At 40.4% G+C, this 21,704-nt stretch overlaps 1 protein-coding gene across 5 annotated transcripts in view; it reads left to right on the top strand.

The window, feature by feature from the left end:
- Positions 1 to 19,047, top strand: part of LOC136348308 (uncharacterized) — an 86,272-nt gene extending 67,225 nt beyond the window's left edge. For all 5 annotated transcript variants that reach the window (XM_066299056.1, XM_066299059.1, XM_066299057.1 and 2 more), the window contains 2 exons: positions 14,369 to 14,620; positions 16,940 to 19,047. In XM_066299056.1, the coding sequence (XP_066155153.1) occupies positions 14,369 to 14,620; positions 16,940 to 17,356 (669 nt within the window). In that variant the 3' untranslated portion in view covers positions 17,357 to 19,047. The remainder of the gene's footprint in view (positions 1 to 14,368; positions 14,621 to 16,939) is intronic.
- Positions 19,048 to 21,704: the final 2,657 nt, after the last annotated feature.

The following is a 21,704-nucleotide window of genomic DNA, read 5'->3' as shown; positions in this document are numbered from 1 at the left end:
AGGTCAATAACTCCGAGGAATTTTATGTGTGTGTGGTGCATTTAACGGTTTTCGAGCACAAAGCGACCTTTCATGCCATACCGAATTCAGACCCATCAACGTAAAAGTTGACTCGATTATCGATGGTTTTTTTCGGCAATACTGTGATTTTATAACCAGGAGTTCTCCATCAACGCACATTACATTTACCATTGTAATGATTTAGATTACAGTTCTAACTAATTGCTTTCGCCACTTTCACCTTGGCAGACAATTTCACGTAGAAGTTACGATTGGAAAGCTTCGTCTAAGTAACAAGAGAAAACCTCTGCGAGAAGAAAACGGATTTAGCTAAAACGTTCGGAATGGTATCCGACATGGATCGGTCGGTGTGGTACTTTATAGGAAGAATGGATATTGCTGGTGTTGTGTCCAGAAAATGTACACCTCTCTGGGAAAAAATCGGACGCGCGGTAGTTGCAAGATTTGTGGCATTTTTGTTGAATTTTTGGCCTCCTCCACGGGCCAACTCTCATGGAAATTGTTTTACGTTGTTGTTCGGGGAATGTCTCCAGTCACGGCTGCGGGTTGGGACATTCGACGAGGTTTCTGGAGGACCGACATCTTTGCATCATAGAAACTTAAGGATCTATCCACGAGCTTTCGAAAGCTCGCGGCTTGCTTGTAGAGAAAGGCAGGAGCTTGAGAAAGTTTGAAGAACAGATTTTACATAAAATGGTGCCAGCAAAAGTCCTTTGAAGACGAGCTGTCGTCGGCGTACTTCTGTGAACTAAAGCGAACCGCTAGTACTCGGGATATGATGGAGTTGATGACGGACGACATGTAAAAAAAAATGTTTCCATTAAAGAGGACATCAAATACCACGTGAGACATATCTTATGATCAAAGTGGACGCTGCGTCCGTGTCGCCGAGGAGAGCTTACATAAATTACAGTTGCCGATATGGATGATAAGAGAATTTTTGTGATCATAAGAATTACGGACTATTCAGTAGTGCACCGTCATGTGCAGATTTGCGGCTATGCACATAATATGCAGTGTTGACCAAAGGCGGATGGCCGCATGTGAAATACAGGATGTTTACTAATTTACACCGTAAACTCTGTTTTAAATTAAATAACGTTTTTCGCTCAAATTTGCTAACCGAGTACCTAACTGAAAGAAATCAACGAAATGGTACACCTCTTATCAGGTACTGTTAAAATACGCGAGAACATTAATATAGCCCTGGCCAAAAGTAGATAAACAGAGTAAACTTAATATAAAACATAATAATACAAGCTCTTGTTATATTCTCAAACAAAATACATCAAGCAAGGGAATGGATCAGTCATATCGCTTATTTCTAATAACTTCATTGCGTCTTCTGGACGTCGACTCTGCAAGACGTCCAGTAATAGACAAATCCGTGATAGTTCATGACTCTTGCAAGGCCGAAGAATATCAGATCTCGATTTGTGTAATTTCACGTCCTAATTTTGTTGCCTAGGACCTCCCATGGGTGCTCTATGGGATGAAGATCCGGGGATTGCGAGGGTCGTGCTATAACCGGGACCCAGTTCGTTCTGTACGAATCTTAACGAACTGTGACGCGCGTTTGGGGTCGTTGTCGAGTTGGAAAATAAATAGCTGAGGCATATTTTCCCCGACATTAAGCACCGTGTGAGTTTCTAAAATATTTTTATACGTGAATCTGTCCACTATTCTGACGATTCCATGCAGTTCCGCATCCCGAAAAACATCCCCAGACTAACGCTGGAGTTCCACCTTGCTTCACAGTAGTAGGTTTCCCATACTTCGGCATTAAACGAGCATTAGGCGGACGTCGTACGTGTGCAATACCATCCGAAGAGATCGAGGTAAATTTTGATTCATCGCCGAAACAGACACGCGTCCAACTGTCCAATTTCGACGTTCGTTAGCAAATTGTTGTTGGGCTTTAATGCGGTTTTTTGCCAGTTTTCTGGAAAATAAATTAGGTTCTACTAGTTCGCGTCCGATTGTCCTAGGACTTATTGGAGGCGACCTCGTTTCCGCAATTTTGGCTTTTATTTCGTTGGAAGAGGCAACGGACATCTTCTTAATGGCTCTGGCAAGTCTTTCGTCAAATTTTCTGGATCGCACCGGCTTTTTTTTTTTAAATCGATGCGTCTCCCCTTTGGTGATACCATTATCGTGCTTACAGGAGCTCTTGCTGGTTGAAACTGCTTCGCAATCTGTGACTGGCTCACTCCTGCACTTTCAGAGGTGAGCACGCGCAACTCAAGATCTTCGGAAATATTAACACCACGTGGCATTTTTTTAAGTTAAGCTCACTTCTCACCATTACCGTATCTACCAAAGTGATATTCTTAGGAGCAAACATTAGGTATTCAGTTAGCTATCCGAGCGAAAAATGTTATTTAACTTGATGCCGGGTTTATAGTATGGATTATTAAAAATCGTATATTTTGTATCTGTCCGTTCACTTTCGGCCAACGCTGTACTTCTGCGGGCTGAAAATCTGACTGAAATATCTTCAAAACTGCAGGAGTTATACTTAGCAGCAGTGGCGATACTTAAACGAAGCCCTGCGGATAGGTCCTCGAGAGCCCTTTCTAATACCGGTATTCGCGCACATAAAAGTACGAGGTCCTTTTAACTTCAAATTTATCGAAGAACGTTCTGTGTATTCTCCAATTAGTCGGCTTTTTAGCTTTAATCACGGAAGACACGAGTAACTAAAGCACATGCGCTCATAGCAAAAACATCGTATCTAATACGTGAAAGTGTCTTTACCGCACTTAATGGCTGACCGAACGGAATCAGCTTGCGGTGGTAAAATATCGCTTTCCGCGTTTCTCGGGTAAACAACTCTGCGTTTCCATCGGCGTCAGGGGCCACCGCGAATTTCCACAAATGTACCGTAATTTTCTTAACAATATAGCTGCGTCCGGCAGCGTCCATTGTTGGACAACCGTTGGGATTTTTCTTGGGAATGACGCGTGCCCTTTCAACACTGCCATTTTCGACTCGGCATCGTTTTCGTTCCGAACTCGAAACGGTTGCATGACCGTCACCTCTGCTAGGTGTGACCACTGATGGTAGGTCCTCACCAGCTGAAAATTGTCACGCGACCAAACGGGATAGCTTGGTTTCCGACGAAATTACAGTTACCGCGAGACGAAGGATCGTGCGAATTTGTTTTCCCGCGTGAGTACCACCGATATGGACGAAGTCCGGTACCAACCACGAGAAATGCAAATGGACGCAGCAATATGCTCTTCGGGCTTTGTGGGATCCTACGTTGCGTCGCCCTAAAGCGAAACTCAAAAACTCCAGGTGGCGTACCCTGTAGACGAGTGGTACCCTGGAGGGCGTGCGTGCACGGCCCAGGCCAGACAGACTGACAGCCAGACGGACAGACAGACACGCAGCAAAGGTGTTTATGCAGGTGGTTGGGGCCGTTTCACGCAGGTGGAGAGGTGCACGACCGCGTCCCCGACGCAGTACTTAATGGTACCGGTTGCGACAATTATTCCGCGATATCGATAGGGGGAAGGACGTGCCCAGGGCATTGTGTGCTGATTAGGTACAAATTGTATCGCCAAGGGATTTCAGTGCACCTGAACGCGAGTGAAATATGGTCGGCCTTGTAAAAATGAAGACTCGGCGGACGTGTCTAGTAACCTGCACAATCACCCAAAAAAGACGGAATTTTTCCGCAAACATTGGCGTAATACAACGAATTAGGTAATTTCCGCCGACGACCAATAATAAATTTTGTCTAGACTCTATTATTTCAATTATTTCGCCATCTATTACCGAAGGTCTATCGTTACAAACGTCCCAGAAATTCATTTTGCAATTCCAATAATTTAATAAAGCGCAACGTCCAACAATTCGGCTCTTCATATAGAGACAGATTGAGCATAGCTCCGGACGAGACGTGCAGCGTGCATAAGCCGAAGATTCCTGCCTTTTCTCCGAAAGACCTTAGAATCACTAGAGGAGGAGAAAAACCCCAAACTGAATTCATTTCGACCTCGCGTAGAGCGCAACAGAGTGTTGGCACATGTTAATCGAACCTGAAGAGTTGTTTCTCACTTCGGCTCTTCATACGCTTTGGCGACTCTTTTCTTCTCTCTCTCTCTCTCTCTCTCTCTCTCTTTCTGTCTCTCTCTTCTTTCTGGAGAAACGCCTCGAGATCCATCCTTCGAAATAAGCGAAATGGCCTTCTGAGTTGAACGGACGTGATCTGGAAAATTAACATTAAATCCGACTTAATCTACAGTTGGACCGATTGGAGCTCTGTTACCGAAATATTCACCCTTATCATTTTGACTGTAAAGAACACTTTAATCTGCACGACGTCAAAGTTTAACTCTGGTTTGAACTGGCCTAACCTGCAGTATAAACCGCCTGACCCGAAGTGACTGCAAAGCATCGTTTAATTTCCAAATATGAAGCCGCTTTGTTCCTGTTCGGACTCCCAAAACCATTATTTCTGAAGCATTTAATCTCTGTTTTGTTAAGCTCCAAGTTGCAAGATTTGAAGCCCACTTATTTCTATTACTTTGAAAGAACTAAACCTGTAAGACTGCCATTGGATTAAACTTAATCTAACGAGGGTTGCAAATCGTGGCTTAATTTCCAGATTTGCAGCCACTTCATTTCTAACTTTAACAGGCTCACCGAGTAGGATTACTCTTAAATTCAATCTCACCTTAAGTTTACGATTTACCTTGAAGACTCTTTAGTCCCATTTTAACCACCTTGATTCTGAGTTTAACCGACCGAACCTGCAAAATTACCCGGAAATCCAGACTGATCTACAGAGGGCCCTAAGTAATTCGTTCTTTTCCAGGTCTCGAGACACGTTATTTCCACCTAAACCTGATTTATTTCTAGGTTACCATTAATCTCACGTATCTTGAATTGGGCTAAATATACAAGGTGTAGTGCACAATAATGGAGATATTTCTGGGATCCAGAGTACTCCGCAAAATGACGAAAAATGCTAATAGAACTACAGTTAAAAGCGCACCATCTTCGATCTACAGGGTGGCAGCATTCAATCTGTTTCTCATATTTTGCCGTTTTCTCGCGGATGCCTTTGCTTAGATTTTTGAAAGTGCGAAACGTCAAAAACCAAAACAAAATTGTTAAAATGGCTGAAACCTGAAAAAAACTGAAAAAAAGTCCAGACATTCTGTATTACAGCCCTGGATATGGAGGTTGCATGTGCTCAATTTGCATCGATAGATATTTGTTCAAATTCTACGAAAACTCTGATAGGAAAATACTATAGGAAACCAAACAGCTAAAGAATTGAAGAATTCGTTTTAATTTGATATCGGAGTTCATACAGTTAAAAAAATAATACAAAACATAAACTAGCTAGTAGTACGTGACCCCTAAAAAACAACACCCGGTGGTTATCGATGCTCTTGATATCTCGTCGTAGCGGGTCATAAAGAAAACAGGTGTGCGAAATTTCCTAAAATTTAACTTGACATGCGTGAGAAAACGCAAAGTATGTGAAATAAATGTGAAACTTTGCCACCCTGTATATCGAAGATGGTGCGCTTTCGACCACGGGTCTATTAGCATTTTTCAATTATTTTGCATATTATCGCCCTTCGAAACGTCGTCATGATGATCCGTTATATCCCGCGTTACGTTTTAGTTCCCATGCTTGAAGTCGCTTTATTTACAGTTCGAGCCAGTTTATTTTTACTTAAACTAGCCTCATCTGCAAGATCATCCTCAGTAACATCCAACGTATTAAAGTCGACTTCCATTTTGTCGAAGCCATTTTATTTCTAGCTTAAGCTAACCTAAATCGGCAGCGTCAGCGCGTTGCAGAGGGCGCTGCATCGTTCTGCTAATGCAAATCTAAACAGTTAAGAAATCCCGCAGTCGAAGAGCATCGATCTTAGGCCGGCTTTCTCTGTTTTTCGAATAATCCAAACTTACGGTTAGTTGGCACCGTAAAAACTTGTTCCAAGGGTTTTGGATAGGCCTGGACCGATCTAAAAATACGTAATAATTGCGTGAACTTGCCGCGCTATCATATCCAGGCTTGTAGCATTTTTCTCTAATGGAAACTATTTTCGGCCGGCCGAGGTGCACGTCGACCTGTCACCTGTCATGTTAAACATGGCGTCACTAAAAGGCGAAACTCATACGTTACGAAAGCCTGACGCACAGCATCCTTTAATTAACCAATTAAGTTATTTTTATTCCCGAAATTACCGGGAAGAAGCGCGGTTTTTCCGGGGATTGTTTGAGAACCACGATGGTCATTCCGATTGTATCGTGCGTTACTCCTTAATTAATCCGCATGTAAATTGAAGTCTTATCGTAACGGCAATTATTTGTACAGTTAATCGCTTCATAATGTAGTCTAGCCAGATTTTTTGCTATCTGCGTAGATAAGATACTGACAATGTTACAGGAGGCGTAAACGAGACAAAACAAATTAAAACGAGGCACGTGAACCGGCCATGTTCAACAACCGCTCGTTACTCCGCGTCTTGTGTGGAATTCGAAACATGTTTTCCAGATTTGCTTTATTTGTTATTTGGATTGTGCTTCCCCGTATCGTGCCCAAGGACCTTGTCGTGACTGCGCTGGGTGTCAGTATTGTTTGAGAAGAAGTAGCAATGACTTAGCGCAGATGATAGGTGGGTGATGTCATGTTCTGGAGACGCTATCTGGGCGCAAACAAGACACGACCTTTCGTCGAGAAAAGTGCTTTGTCAACTGAGTAATGAGTACCGCTCTGTCTGACGAGAACAGTATTCGAATTAGTTCGCGATCTGTAAAATTTCGTACAGGCTCGAGAACGATTCAGCGCACGGCGAACCGAACGCAGAATGACACGTGCGGAAACGTTCAGGTCCCTACGAACCGGTAGCTCCGTGCAGACCTGAACGCCTGGCGGTAGAGCGAACGCAGCGCCGAACTATCAACCCGTACGAAAACTTGTTTGCGCACGTGAAGCGCAGTTTAGTGTGTTGTTCGGCGTTCGGTTCGTTGCGCGGTCTGGTTTGTTAACGTCCGCGAATTCCAGTTAACCCGAACTTACCGGGCCAGCATGTCGTAACGCGTCAAACCTGTCCAACCGACGTGTTTAACTTAGGTATTCCCTGCAGCGTGTTACCAAAGCTTTTGGTCTAACAAGTATGACACCTCTTCCAATGAAAACGTTGGAAATTTTTTTGTGGGGTTGCCAATCTATAGGCAGCAATTTGGGTCTTTCCACGTGCGTCATTTGTACGAATCGTATGCGTCGAATCAATTGAAGATGAAAATTAAAAATTGTCCAGTGGCGTCTCAAAAATTTTACGTTTTTGATTTGGGATTAAAAAAGTGGTTTAACAAAGGCCGGTGAAGAACGGGACGAAGAACTGTTACTTTATGAACTAAACACCAGAGAAGTTAAATTGAAATCGGGAAAACTGTTTATAGTTACAGGGACGTAGTGAAAGAATTAACATACACCCAGAAACAAAAATATTGCATATTTTATTGCCATTATGTTGATGTTTGTCGTTTGCTTTAGCACTTTTAGTGTTTTTTAATGCTAGATGGCGCACCTTGCAAGGGTTTAGGTATAATTTGATTAATTTTGGACGAAATAGTGCTTAGAAATAACCTTTATAGCTGAATAAGCAATAATGAGAGAAATTATCATTAAATAGTGCGCTTTCGTGTTTGCAGTTAGCAAAATGGCGTTTGTAGTGATTAATTTTATCCGTCTTTGGTATCGGTGAGCGAGATATGCCACATTTAAGCGAGTTAATTTTTGTTAAATTCGTTACTTCAGCTAATGCGTATTGCAGACAAGAAGATATCGCGCGGAGGTTACATGTCCATCATCCATCGACTGTGTCTCGTGTGGCACGAAGAGGAAATGCTAAGTACAAAATTACTATTTTTTTTGTCTTGGAATTTTTGTCATGTTGTCGCCATTGTTACTTTTTCTGATTAAATCTTAAAGCCAAAATCAGGCCGTTTTCCGAATTTTTATACGCGTCCACTGTAAAAATTCAGCGTGTGATATATTTGGCCATAGCATGCGCAAAACGCTCCCGTGCGAGGCAACTGGCCATGAGGAACGCAAAAAGTGCCAAAGGGCATTACAAAAGATAAAAATGGTCACTTAAAATAAATTATGCAACATTTTTGTCTGTGAGTGTATATTGTACGTCCTCGGATCGTCCAAGAATTGTAAAAAATGACCAATTCAAAGACGTGCAGTGGCTCACAGTCAAAATGGTGCGTGCCTAAATTTTCCAATTTTGCTGTGATAATTTATTTTTTATAATATAAGTCTAATAGCAAATAAAAGCTACATAAAAAACTATGTCCTGGGATGTGAAATAATAATATATTGTACTGAACTAGATTTTTAAAATACATTTTTCACAGTAAAAAAGATGCATGAAGGGAATACAGGTAAAAAATATGTTTACTAATAACATTCCAATGTTTCTCGTTCGTGGCAAGTTGTATTCAGTTCAATTTATATTCTGCAGCAGTTTACATATGTATGTGCATGTTAAAAGTGCAATGGGTCGCCACACACCCATTGAGATAAGAGAGGCAGCAATTTTCAACTTTCAAAAAGGCACAAGTCAAAGAAAAATTGCGGAAATTCTTAATTTGAGCTCTCCGACAGTTCAACACATAACAGAACGATATAGAAAGGAGGATCATTTTATCAAAAAACCTCGTAAAAGCAGCCGAAACATTTTTAGTCAACACGATGAGCGATGGATTCATAGAAAGATGAGAGAAAACCCCAAACTAAGTGCGCCAAAATTGACCGATTTGGTGGAGAAACACTTGAATAAGAAAGGATGTGTTGGAACAGTACGAAGATGTCTACGTGCCGAAGGTCTTCATGGCAGAATTGCTAGGAAGAAGCCATACATTAGCCCAAAAAATAAGAAGTCGAGGTTACTGTTTGCTACAATGTATTTAAAACAGAAATTAGAATTTTGGAAAACTGTTATTTTCACTGACGAATGTAAACATAACTTGTTTGGCAGTGACGGAAGAATAAATGTTTGGAGAAATTCATATGAAGAGTCATCACCTCAACGTTTAAAAAACACCGTAAGGCACGCAGAAGGGAACGTGATGGTTTGGGGATGTGTAGCTGCCTCTGGAGTCGGGAACTTCCATATCATCGAAGGAAATATGGACAGATTTATGTATTTAGATCTATTGAAAACAAATCTTGAAGCTAGTGCCGAAAAATTGAAGTTAAGTGGTCATTTTAAATTCTATCAAGACAATGACCCTAAGCATTTCGCAAAAATTCGAGAAGGAATGGTTACCTCATGATTGTCCATCAGTTACAAAAACTCCTGCTCGATCACCAGACTTGAATACAATTGAAAATGTCTGGAGTAAACTCGACGTTGAAGTTAGAAAACGCCATATTTCCAACAAACATGACTTGAAGAGAGCTCTATCAGAAGAATGGGCCAAACTAGGTCCAGATTTTTTAAAGAAATTAGTCGAATCAGTTCCTAATCGGTTAAAAGAAGTGATTAAAGCGAAAGGTGGAGCTACTCGGTATTAGTTCGTAAGAGGAACTATGTTCATGAATATTTTTCTTTATGCATCGTTTTGATTGTGATCATAATTTTTTAATTAAATTACGCTTGCAGCGACACCGCACAAGTTAGAACGGTTCTTTATAAGACTATTAATTAAAAATAAAATGATGTAATAAAACAGAAATAAATGTTTCTATTAAAAAAAAAATTAAAACGAACTCGTCAGTGAAAATTAGCTGCATCACTTTGACTGTGAGCCACTGTACGTTCGTATCTTCATTCAACCCATTTATACCATGATCATCAATTTTTACCCGTTAGTCTAGTTTGTAGAAGACGTGAATGTCATACAGTGGTGAACATAAGTATGGAAACATTTATAATTTCTATTTCATATCTCATAATATAAACATTTTTTTATCTTATGGTAACTATGCCAACAGCGCATGTCATAACACACATTGTTAACACTAAAACGTGTTTATGCAATTTATTGGTAAAGTTGTTTTTTTTTTAATTGACCAAATGTGGTTCGAACAACAGTATGGAAACATTTTCGTAATAAAATAAAAAATATTAAAGCTTGAAAAAAATAATAAGTTCTTAACGTTATATTTAATATTTTGTGGGATAGCCTCTTGCGTCAACCACTGCTCGACATCTTCCGCCCATTGAGTCGACGAGCCTTGCGCAGACGTCAGGTGGGATCGGTCCCCATTCCTCTTCCAATGCACTCCACAAACCGGCCCAGTTCTTAATATTTCTTTTCCTAATTTGTCTATCCAAATAGTTCCAAAGGTTCTCTGTTGGGTTCAAATCAGGCGATTGTGGAGGCCAACTCGTCACGCGGATTTTTTGTGCGGAAAACCAATTCTTCACCAAACGAGGTGTGCGCTTTGGATCGCTGTCTTGTTGGAAAACTCGCATCAATGGCAGTTGATCATGTTCGTATGGTATCGAATTAGTTTCCAATATTCGAACATACAATTGAGCATCCATTCTGCCATCAATCTTTGTCAAAGGACCCGTGCCAGACCGTCCAAAAAAAGCCCCACACCATCGCGTTGCCTCCTCCACGCTTAACAGTGGGCACTAGGTACTTGGGGTCATATCTTTGACCAACAGGTCTTCGTACGCAGCCAGTGGAATCCATGCCAAACAGGTTAAATTTGCTTTCGTCACTATTAGACAATCGTAGACCATTGATTTGTTGTCCGGTCCTTATGTTCTCTAGCAAATTTTAATCTGGCTTCTCTGTGCCGCTTGGTAAGAAGAGGTTTTCTATCCGCACGCCTGCCATGAGGGTTTTCTGACAAAGGACGACGTCTAATAGTCATGTCTGACACCACTACGTCCTGATATTCTTCTTTTAGTTCCTTGTTTGTATCAACGGCAGTTTTCATGGGATCACTTCCTGCCTTTCGAAAGATGATTTTGTCCACTCTCTTATTTGTTCTTCGCGGTCTCCCTATTTTCAAAGCCGGATCTGCAGAGTACCTCTTCTTAGAAATTTATCGACAACTTTGCTAACTGTTCCTCGGTGCATGTTAAGCGACTTTGCTGTGTCAATTTGTTAGATTCCTCCTCTTCGGCACAGCAATATAGTTTTTTTCTTCAAATCAGAACTGAAATATTTGCACGGGGGCATTTTAATTGATGAACATTACTTTAGACTTTGTGGAAAGATGCCGAATAACTGCTTACTAACTTCAATGCCACGCTCTAAAGCCGAATGATAGAACGTTTCCGCACTTATGAAAAGGGCCTAAACGACTTATTGGGAAAATTCAATTGAGGCGGAAGGGGATAAGGGCCCCAATATGTATAAACAAAATTCTTAAGGCACTCGAGAATACGCTACGACTTTATTTTATTGTTCATATACAGTGCGTTAGTAAATATTTTGGATTAAGCAAATGTTTCCATGCTTATGGTCGCCACTGTATATCTGTCTTTGTTGTGTCGATTATCAGGGCTCCCGCGCACAACGTAGACCCGCGCGCACTGCCTAACTCGGTACATGCGCAAAGATTCAAACTAGAACTGCGCCTATGAGCCTTAACGATACTGCAAGTGAGTGATACTAAAGTTCGTTCTTTTTTACTCAATTTCCCTGCAAATAGATTGAACGTTGGAACATTTGAAGGCGAAAATAATATACTTAACGTCCTTGCATTTAAACACACAGTCGTGTTCATTTTTTGTTTAATTTCGTGTTATTTGCTCAAATAATCTTGGTTTTCGATAAGATGAACTTGCAGCTGCTTCGAGATGTTTTTAATTTGAACGGTTGCACCGAAATTATCTTTACACATAATTGGTGCGCTCTAGCAAAGTTTAGCATGTTAATTGGGAGTAATATGATCTATGTACGTGTTTATCAGACATCCTGTAATTTCTCGGCTCTTTAGTGCAATTAAAGGCAATTAATTAGCGCAGAAGAAAAACCGTTGCTCATCCCTGATCGGGTTATAAATATCCGTGTGTCATCGAGCGTCGGGCATCCGAAATATTAAACCGGAATCTAGTGCTTGTAGTGATTATTTAATAGATGAAATTGAGAGATAAAAACGTTTCCGTGGTTTCGAAAAGGCGAAGAGGCAATTTTACGTCATCAGAATTCGGATTAATCGCGACTCCGATGCAATTAAGATAACTGATAAGTTTTACGTGTTTTCGGACGGCTATCTACCGGGAATTCTGCCTATTCCGTATTGCTATCTTCATCAATCATCGCACATTTCAATGAGTCCCAAAAATATCCTCGTCATTCTTTTTTTTTTTTTTTTTTTTTTTTATCGTTTCAGTCTCGTTTCTCGGCTTTAACGAGGAAAGATTTTCAACCTGACCTTTGCATCCAACCCACAAGTCTTAAAAAAAAAAAAAAATTAAAACCATTAATCGAACACGCCCATTTTGGTTTAAATGTTGAGAAAACGGCCGTTAAAACAGTCCTCGGCGCGGCATTTCGATGGTCCGAGTGCGAAAAGTGTTTTTTCCACACGTTACGAGTCGTACAAAAAGCACTTTAAGATTCAAAACTGCACTTGGTGAGACTAGAACAATTCTTTTATCCACTTAGTTCCAGTCTAATAATAAACCGGAGGCCATAGCGTAAATAACAACAATTTCAACCCAGGCATTAGATTGTACGTACCTTATATACAATGTGCTACAATGTGTTATAGTCAAGGTGACATTGCCTGCAATCGTTCCCCAGCAGCAGACACAATGTTGCAAGCTAAATTAGTATGCAATTAAATGAGTATAAAATTCCCATTTCCGCCTTTGCACTCATACCGTGACGGACTTTCGTAATGGACCGCTTACGTGATCTCATAGCCTGAAGATGGGGAAAAAATCGACTCGAAACTTTCTATGCGGCCTTTTTTGGAAATGGAGTAAACGCTGAGAAATTGCCATAACTGACGACGGGCGGTCAATTTCTGTGATTTAAGGAAATGCTTATTGCGTCTAATATAGTAATGCAGCGCGCGCGCAGTGCGGGGGCTTCCCGCCCCTTCCCCCCGCCTCTCTCCAACTAGCTGCTTCCGCTATTACTACTAAACATAACAATAATAAAATGATGTCACAAGCTGCTAGTGCAACTAGTTATTGTCACTACTAGGTACTACTGCTATACGGGGTGTTATCGAATGAGCGTGCGACATTTCACAGGGTGATTTTTCAAGTGGTTTTAAGATGGAAAGTGCTTAGAAACGCGCATCCCAGCTCGATTGGTTTTCACAATAACGTGGGGGGGTCAAAGTTGAAAAACTAAATCGCATATTCTTCGATATCTTTTGCTCTCTTCCAGCTAATTTGGCGAAATTTCGCGTTCGGAGGTTTTTTGGGATGAAAAATTCTGATTTGTCAACGGTTCAGTTACATCTTCTAGAGGCCGCTACAAGCGACCACTAGGGCTGGTTGCTTTGGCACTTTCGGATGACCACCGTGCCCGGTCAGGTTTAGATGTTTTTTTTTTTTCAGAAAACGCCGCCTTCAGCGACGACAGTAAAGAACACTTTTTTCAAACAGAGAAGGTAGAGAAAAAGTTTTTTTCTGCTAGAAAGCGGCGTTCAGCGGGGCACAGAAAAGTTGCAGCCATTTTAGAAGGTTTTTATGGTCGCTCGTGGTGCCCTCTAGAAGACACAACTAAATCGTTGATAAATTTGAATTTCTCATCTATTACTTTTTCAATTTTGATACCCCCCGTGTGCCTTAGAAGCTGAGCGGGTTTGAGCACGCGTTTACAAGAGCTTTCCGTTTTAAAAATGCTTGAAAAATCACACTTTGGAACATCGGACAGTTGTTTAATAACACTCCCTGTATTTATTGCAGACGCTTATTGCGTCTCAGACGTCCACATCCTCGTGGTGTTGATGTTTGTTAGTTGATTACCAGTAGTTAGTAGTAAGATGCATTTTTTTCAATTATAAAGGGGCACGTGGGGCTAAACCATTAAAGTGTTGTTAACTGCAACATCAAGCCAGTTTCCTTCGCTTACAATTTGTTCAATTGCTTATTAACAAGGGAGACAACGATTATTTACAAAAACGTGCGCAGCTCTGTTTTCCGGTTCAAGTATCACGAAGCACGTGTTAGGTGAATAACTATTATCGCACGCCCATAGGAAAATCTCTTTGTTTCTGCATTCTGACAAGGGCGCGTGGAAACACTTGACCATTTCTAATTTTCATTTTTACCCCTTACAAGTAAAACGGCAATCGGCTATGGTGTCCAAGCTCTATAGTTGTAGTGGTTTGCCGCGGTATCCCATTGAAGATTCACAGGAATGTTTGTCTTTTCAGATGCTGTCGGTGGTGAGTGCCGGTGCCGCGGCTGGTATGGGCGGCATGGACCGGCTGCGAGGCGGCGGACGGGCGGCGGCACGAGAGTTAGCCGCAACCCGCGACCGGCAAGTGCGGCTGCACGCCGTTAGAACTGACCTGTCCGTGAACCTGCCGCCCAGTATAGCGCTGCCCGACGGAGAGGATCTCCATCATCGAACCGGCTTTTCGTCGACAGCCGCCTCCCGATTACAACTTAGGGATGCTGAACAGGTAGGCCTCGTTAAGCCCCATCGCCACGTCCATCAGCCCACCGAGTAATAGCCGAACACTGAGATTCTGAGCATATCACTTTTTTCCATGAAATAGGAGTTCTCCCCAGCCCCTCTCTATTCCAGCTGGCACTACCCGAATCGGATACTGATACTCCCTTGAAAATAACTAAGAAATTGCGTCTTGTGTATTGTCGAGATGGACGTCCAGTCTCAATTTCGAAGATACTTCCGCACACGAACAAAATCTGGCTCATACATTTCAATACTTGTTATGAGTAACTATTTTCTTCAGATTTCGAAATCTTCGGTGGCATAAAAGGCAAAAATATTTGAATGGAGCTTCAAAGTTCTCAGACACTTCGTTCTGAGTCCCAGCCCCGAGATCTTTGGCGTACAAAAATATTTATTATAATGGCACTTTTGAGGCCTAACGGGACAGGACTTTGCCTAGAGATTGTATTTTAGTTTAGGTTTTTCGTAGAGGGTTAAAGCTTCTGAAAATGTCTCTCATAAGCGCCTGAAAGCCTTGAATACGTATTATCTTTCTAATGTTACTCGAAACGAGATCTTTAAAGGTCCGCTTCAGCCTCGTTTCGTATAGAAAACGGTGAAAATTGGCTCTAGTTAACGTTTCTTGTAGAAATTTAAAACTCCCTAAAATTCTCCTAGAACTTCCTCATTTGCAACCAAATTAAAAACTCTGAAAGTTAGAATGTAATGGAAACGCTTTGTAGAGAATTAAATCCTCTCAAAGTTTCTCTCAGAACTCTCTCATTTCGAGTTAAAAATCCTTCAAATTCTCCTAATACTTTCCATTTCCGATCCAATTTGTAGAGAAAATTGCTAATTAAAAGTTCTAATGTAATGTAAATGGGTGAATGTAATGGGGGAGCTTTGTGAAGAGTTAAAGGTTCCCTAAATATCTCTCAAAATTTACCGAGTTCACCCCGAATTGCTGCTGAGCTGGATATATTCCGTTGCTGCCCGGAATTGAAAGGAGGGCAGGTCCTTATAAATCAGGGGCCGGATCCTTAATTTTGGGAAATGAATGCTCCCCGGGGATGATCACAAAATGACGTATGTTTGTTAATTTTGTATGTGCTGACGATGTTTTGATAGGCCGTTTCGGCATCATTCCCTGGAGATCACTGTTATCTCCAGGCTACAGAATTGCACCCCAAGTCACATTCTCACGAATTAGGAAATTCTCAGTGGCGTAGTCGATAGATCTACGCGTTCCAAACAGTAGCGTGTCGTACCGACTGCTTCACGATGTTTCCTCAAGGTGGTGCTTCAACCATGAGCGTTTTGCATTTCAAGATTCACTTCTCGTAGGGGTAAGGTAGCTATCTTCAAGGGGCTCCTTGACGATAGCTGGTTTCTGCAGTCCAGGGCCATTTTTGGCACCTTTGCTGATGGCAGACAATGTCCAGGGAAAAAAAGCTCAGCAAGAACCTTTGAATTGTAGTAAAACATAACCACTCCAGCCCCTAAGTTGTCGTGTTCAGATTTTGATTTCATAAGAGTGTTTTTCCCAGATTTAAAATCTGATGATGATAGTCAGCGTGAGTTGCCCTCGCGCGGGCAAGACTCTCCCCATCTCACCCTTACTGATTTAAGGTCGTATCCTGCTTTATAGAACTTTATTATGACAAGAAAAAAACCCATTACGATGCCGTAAATATCGTCTGGCATGCAAAAATATGCACGTTAACGACATTATCGTTTCAGGTGCCGAAATTGCCCACATAAAAATATGTCGGGCGAATTTTAGAATGCATATATTTCGGTCTTAACGACTATACCAAATCACCACAGCTCTCGCTCCCCCTTGGGGGCCTCCTGGAGACTGGAAATAAACCGCTTGGAGGCTTGTGCTGTTCCTGTTGCATTCCGCAGAGATTGTGTGTGGAATTTGTGGATACTTTGTTGCTTATTAATGTCGGCTTATTAAATGGGAAATACTCAAACGCCCAGTGGGCGGATTGACATTTTTTTCACGCCAACGATCAATAAATTAGATGTTTGAGGTCAGGATTTTAGAGGATTTTTGGTGGAGACTGAGAAGGAGATGAGAGTATGGATGAAAGTCAAGTAAAGATTTCGCGTTTGGGAAAATTCTTAGAAAGTTTTGAGATTTTATTTCGTCCGGACTGGGGGTTCATAACTTCTCGAACTTTCAAAGTATTCCGTGGATTTTTTAATCCTTTGACCAACTGCTCTATCTGGATTACTCTCTTCTGCCCTATTTTATCTGATTTTTAATGTTCGAATATGTTACCGACACATACCTGAACTAATAGTTGTTATTTTGCAGGAATCCGAAATATACCAAAAATGCATCCGACCGCCGCCCAACCGAACGGTGATGGAGAGCGAATCGCCGCCTCCGTACCGGTCCAGTTCGGCGGGCTACCTGGCGTCCAGTTCGTCGTCCTCAGGGGCGAGTAGCGATTGGTCGTCCTCCTCTGGTAATGCGCCTTTGGTCGTACGGTGTCACTCCATGTCCTCAACGTCGACGACGATGACCAAGCCGGGGGCGACGCATTCGTCGCAGCATGCCGGCCAAAAGACTGATTTTTTACAAAGAACTGTTAAAATATTCACGGGGAAAAAGGCGACGACGTCGACCGGCCAAGTGCCGGCGCCGTGCGTCATTGTGCCCGGCGCGCAAACGCAGGGCCGATACCAGCCCAGGCGGGACGCAGGCCCCGGCCATCGGCCACCTGTCTGACAACCGCCCAATGCTTAGACGACAAATTTTTGACTGTAGAAAAGTCCAGTTTATTCCATTTTTTCAAGTTGTTCGCGGTGGTGGTGGCGAGTTCGGGAGACCTCAGCTAGGGAGAGTGTGCGGACTGGAATACAAGAAACTTTAACATATACATAGTAATTTATACGAGAGTATATAGATATATATTGAGGAGCGAATGGACGTGTTCATCAGTGCGATGTGAAGACTTGGCGCTCCGTATATATTATAATTATACCTACCTAACTAAATAAATAGTTTAATCCACTTTTGAGGGCGGTGCGCGATGGCCGAATGTCTCTTCACTTGATATGCGATTTTTGTGTACTGTGTACACGGTGCAAGAACGAGAATATTATATGGAATCAAAATGCATTCGGCCGCACACACGCAAACAAGATGAGATATTCCAATTATTAAAGTAAACCAATTAATATAATATATTAAGTAGTAGAACGTTGTTCTGTTTTTAAATATTGTTTATTAAGGTAAACTTCAATCGAGAGGATGGTTTCTCCCCTCTCCCTGTGCAACGCGAAGACTTAGTGAATTTCTCATTTAATAACAATTTTTTTACGTTTATTATTTATAATTATTATTATTGCTAAAAACGTGTTCATTCTATATTCTAATAAGAGAGAGAGATTTAGCGTCATCTTCATTTCCTTGAGGCCAGGCCCGAGCTTAGGACTTTCTGTAAATATCTTGGAACCAAAACGGCTCGGTCCTGGACCCCAACAATAATAATAATAGTAAACAAAAACTAGCTAAGAATTGAAGTTTCAAATCTATAACTATAATTGCAAAATTATTTGTAAATGGTAGACGGAAATCGTATGTTAGTGACAGCATAAGCATTATTGTGATGATTATGTAAACTATTAGGTGCTTGGGGAACATATGTGCATTTAAACTTCACCAAATCGATTTAGGGTCTTTCCGGGAGGAGGCGGCTCTTTCGGGGAGTCTGAAACTCCCTTAATTAGCGCCCCCTTTCGCGAAAAAACTGCCACAATTGGTGCAATCATTCTAACTATTGTATCATAGTCTCGTCGTCGTTTAGTCACATTTGTAAAATGTTTTTTTTTTGTTTTTATATAGTCACTGCTTGCGAAGCATCAAAATAATTCGCTCTAATTTTTTAGTTTTCTTTTTGTACATACTTTTACTATAATAGTGTAACGATACTTGTAGGGAGGCAAGTCTGTATTACTGTTTAAGCGACTTTCATTCATACAAAATGATTCTTTAGAAGTGCATTTCTTTAGGTCAATTCTTGATCTAGAAGGGCATATAGAGATTATTTATTTACGTAGAAGCCACTGAAGCTGAAATCCTTTCTAAAACCTACCTAAGGAATTATTTTGTACAAAAAAATAACACTCAGACTGAACTGAATCGTAGTATTTATTTATTTCGTTTTAAAGTTTTAAGTTTCGCCCCATGTTTCTTTTGCGTTTTCGTATCACTCACAGGAAATTTATTTTTGTATTCGAAACCTTCCGACTAAACAGAAACACTAAAGTTTTCTGCATATATGTTACGAGATCCAAGCCGAAAGTCTTCATAACAGCAAGAAAATTGTGATTAAATTAAATTTTACTATTATGAAAATAACAAAATTAATTAAAATGTTTTTGTATTAGTGAATTATTAAAACATCTGAAATTGTCTGTGATTGTGTTTTATTTTTTCGGATGCACTCTATACTTTATTTATAATCACCTACCGGCGGCGAATTTAAGGGTAAATCTGCCTCGGTGCAAAGCAAACTCGGTGTTCGGCATGCAGTAATGAACGTCAATGGCGTTGTTTATCTCGTGGCCCTAATTATTATTTCCTCAAAATTGTGCTCGGGACGCCACTACTTTTTTTTTGTTGATGTATGCTGAAATGCATGTTTCAAAAGATGTTTCACACTCTCTGTGGTTTGGAAAACAGGCATTTGAGATCAGTAAAAGCAGAGACGTACAGAATGAAATTTTCAGAGTAACCCCAACAAAAATCAAATGTAATATGTAAGTGTTAATTTGGAAATTCGTTTGGTCGTAAAAGGAGAAGATATGGCCAAAATTTACTGTTTAGCGAGGGTTATAAAGGCTCTGTATAACTTGAAAAGTTAGCCTACCAATACATTAAAAATAACAGTGTACTGGATGCAATTTTGAATTGAGAAACACGACAAAAAGCGGAGAAATGGTATGTGGAAATTCCTGCTCCTAAAAATTGCATGATACGTTAACCTGTTTTTGCACAGTGTTCCACTACTGGGCAAAAGCCATCTCCAGTGTTTCAAAAAAGGAACATCAGGTGATATCCCACTCCATCGCATAAACTAAATTGTTTCGTATTCCACAGTAAATTGTATCTAATTTTATTGAATTACCACTTCTGATGACTACAGTCAGTTTTGTGCATTTTTTATATTATTGTTGATAAATCCAGCTTCAAAACGGTAAGACTTTTAAATACCCCCCATGTCCCTTGGCTTCATATTTTAAATTTATTTTTATGTTGTGGATTTAACTAATGCGTATATACACAAATATTGTTGAAAACTCGGTTGTGTATTGTATGTACTCCATTTTATGAACGTTCCAAAATTGGAGCACTCGAAATTAATGAGCTGTGAACGTTCACAAACCTGATTACAACGCAGTTGACCGATTTAGTAGGGTATGAAAATTTTTGGGCAGCTGATATATTTATAACGTGTCCAAATGATGATATCGATTCCAAGAAACATTTTGATCATTACAAAGCTCCATCACCTTAGAGAAACACATTTCCGAAATAGTACAAGCATTTTCCATTTACCATTAAATTTCGTTCACCATTCAGTCAACAAATATTTTTACTCGTACTTTCTAATAGCATAGTAGAGGTTTTACGATTATCTTATTTTTTAGGACTTTTACAACGATCAAAAATTGAAAACTATGACCTTAGAATGGTTAAAAGAGTTGGTACCTACCATCAAACTACTGTAGGCGTCTGTTAAAGGATAGTTCTTCTGAAAGAATTCTTAACATGTCTCAGAAATTTTTATTCATCAAGATATCAAGATTTCTTATAATTCCTGTACATTCTCTCTTTATTAGGAATTTCTTTCTATTTTTTAGCATATGAAGCGATATTTACTTAGGAAATATCTTGAGAATATAGAGGTACTTTGAAAGTTTGTCTTATTAATTTGATAAATCTGATTATTTTTTATATTTAGCAAAATTTTGTCGATTTTTCTAATAGGTCTGTTAGTAAATAAACTATGCGCCATTTTCTTCTCTTCCGTCGAGTGCCTGGCGCAAATTGATAGCTCTAACCATTTTCGACGTATTGTCCTCTCGGCAAAGGGTGAAAGTACTATTTAACCATCTATTTGGTAAAAGTACCAATGGTCTCTTTAGATTTACGGTTTCTTTAGCAATAGAGATACGCACTTCCGCTAGGGCTCATTGTGTAGCGATATTAATCTGGTTTAAACTGTCGTATTACGATTACATCGAAAAAGTTTCATCGGAGAGAGCTGTAGCGCTCCAAAAAGGGGACAAACAGGATTATTGTCATGCAAGCAAAATTTATTCAGGTAAAAGCAGGAAAAATGGTCACTTGGGAAGATTTCTTAGGGGGGAAAAACATAATTAAAGGGTGTTGAAATTAATAAAATAGTCCCTTTTCGATACCCAAGTAAAGGTTTTATATGAAACTAACAAGCTTTTTGCATATTAATAAATGTAGATAATTGCGGCACTTCTAATGAATTTGAAGCCACTCTATCGAAAAACGGTACAGTATTTCTGATAAATTCGAGCTGAGTAAAAAAAAAACAGAATTCTTAGCGAACCTGAGCTTAATTATCTGATAAATTTACATCAACTCTAATAAATTCTCTCTGAATTGAGAAACATGCGGGATTTCGTCATTACTCCGAAAATTTATGGGGTTCTTGACTAATTCAAGCTGACCTGATAGAAAACTTTACAGCATTTCTTATTAACCTATTTAAATAAACCTGGTAGAAATTATAGAGGCTTTTTGACCGGCGCCAACTGACTTGACTTGAAATATTCTTGATTTTCAAATAAATGAGACTGAGTCCTTTCCAAAGACGAATAAAAATGTTTCTGTAAAACATCGATAAAATTTGAAATAGTCATGTTATGTTTCGATTGCAAATATAGATTGAGGTATGTGTCCCCACCCATTCAGACTTCGGACGAACAGAGATTCTTCGTTTTGCCTTTTGGACACGTCTATGCTGGCTTTAAAAATGGCGATCTATTGTGAAACTTTTCTGAACTATTCCGCCACCTGTGGTGGATTCCATACG

Source organism: Euwallacea fornicatus, chromosome 32, assembly GCF_040115645.1.
Source record: "Euwallacea fornicatus isolate EFF26 chromosome 32, ASM4011564v1, whole genome shotgun sequence".
NCBI lineage: Eukaryota > Metazoa > Arthropoda > Insecta > Coleoptera > Curculionidae > Euwallacea > Euwallacea fornicatus.
The sequence above is the reverse complement of the archived record's forward strand: the minus strand, read 5'-3'. Positions and strand labels throughout refer to the sequence as shown.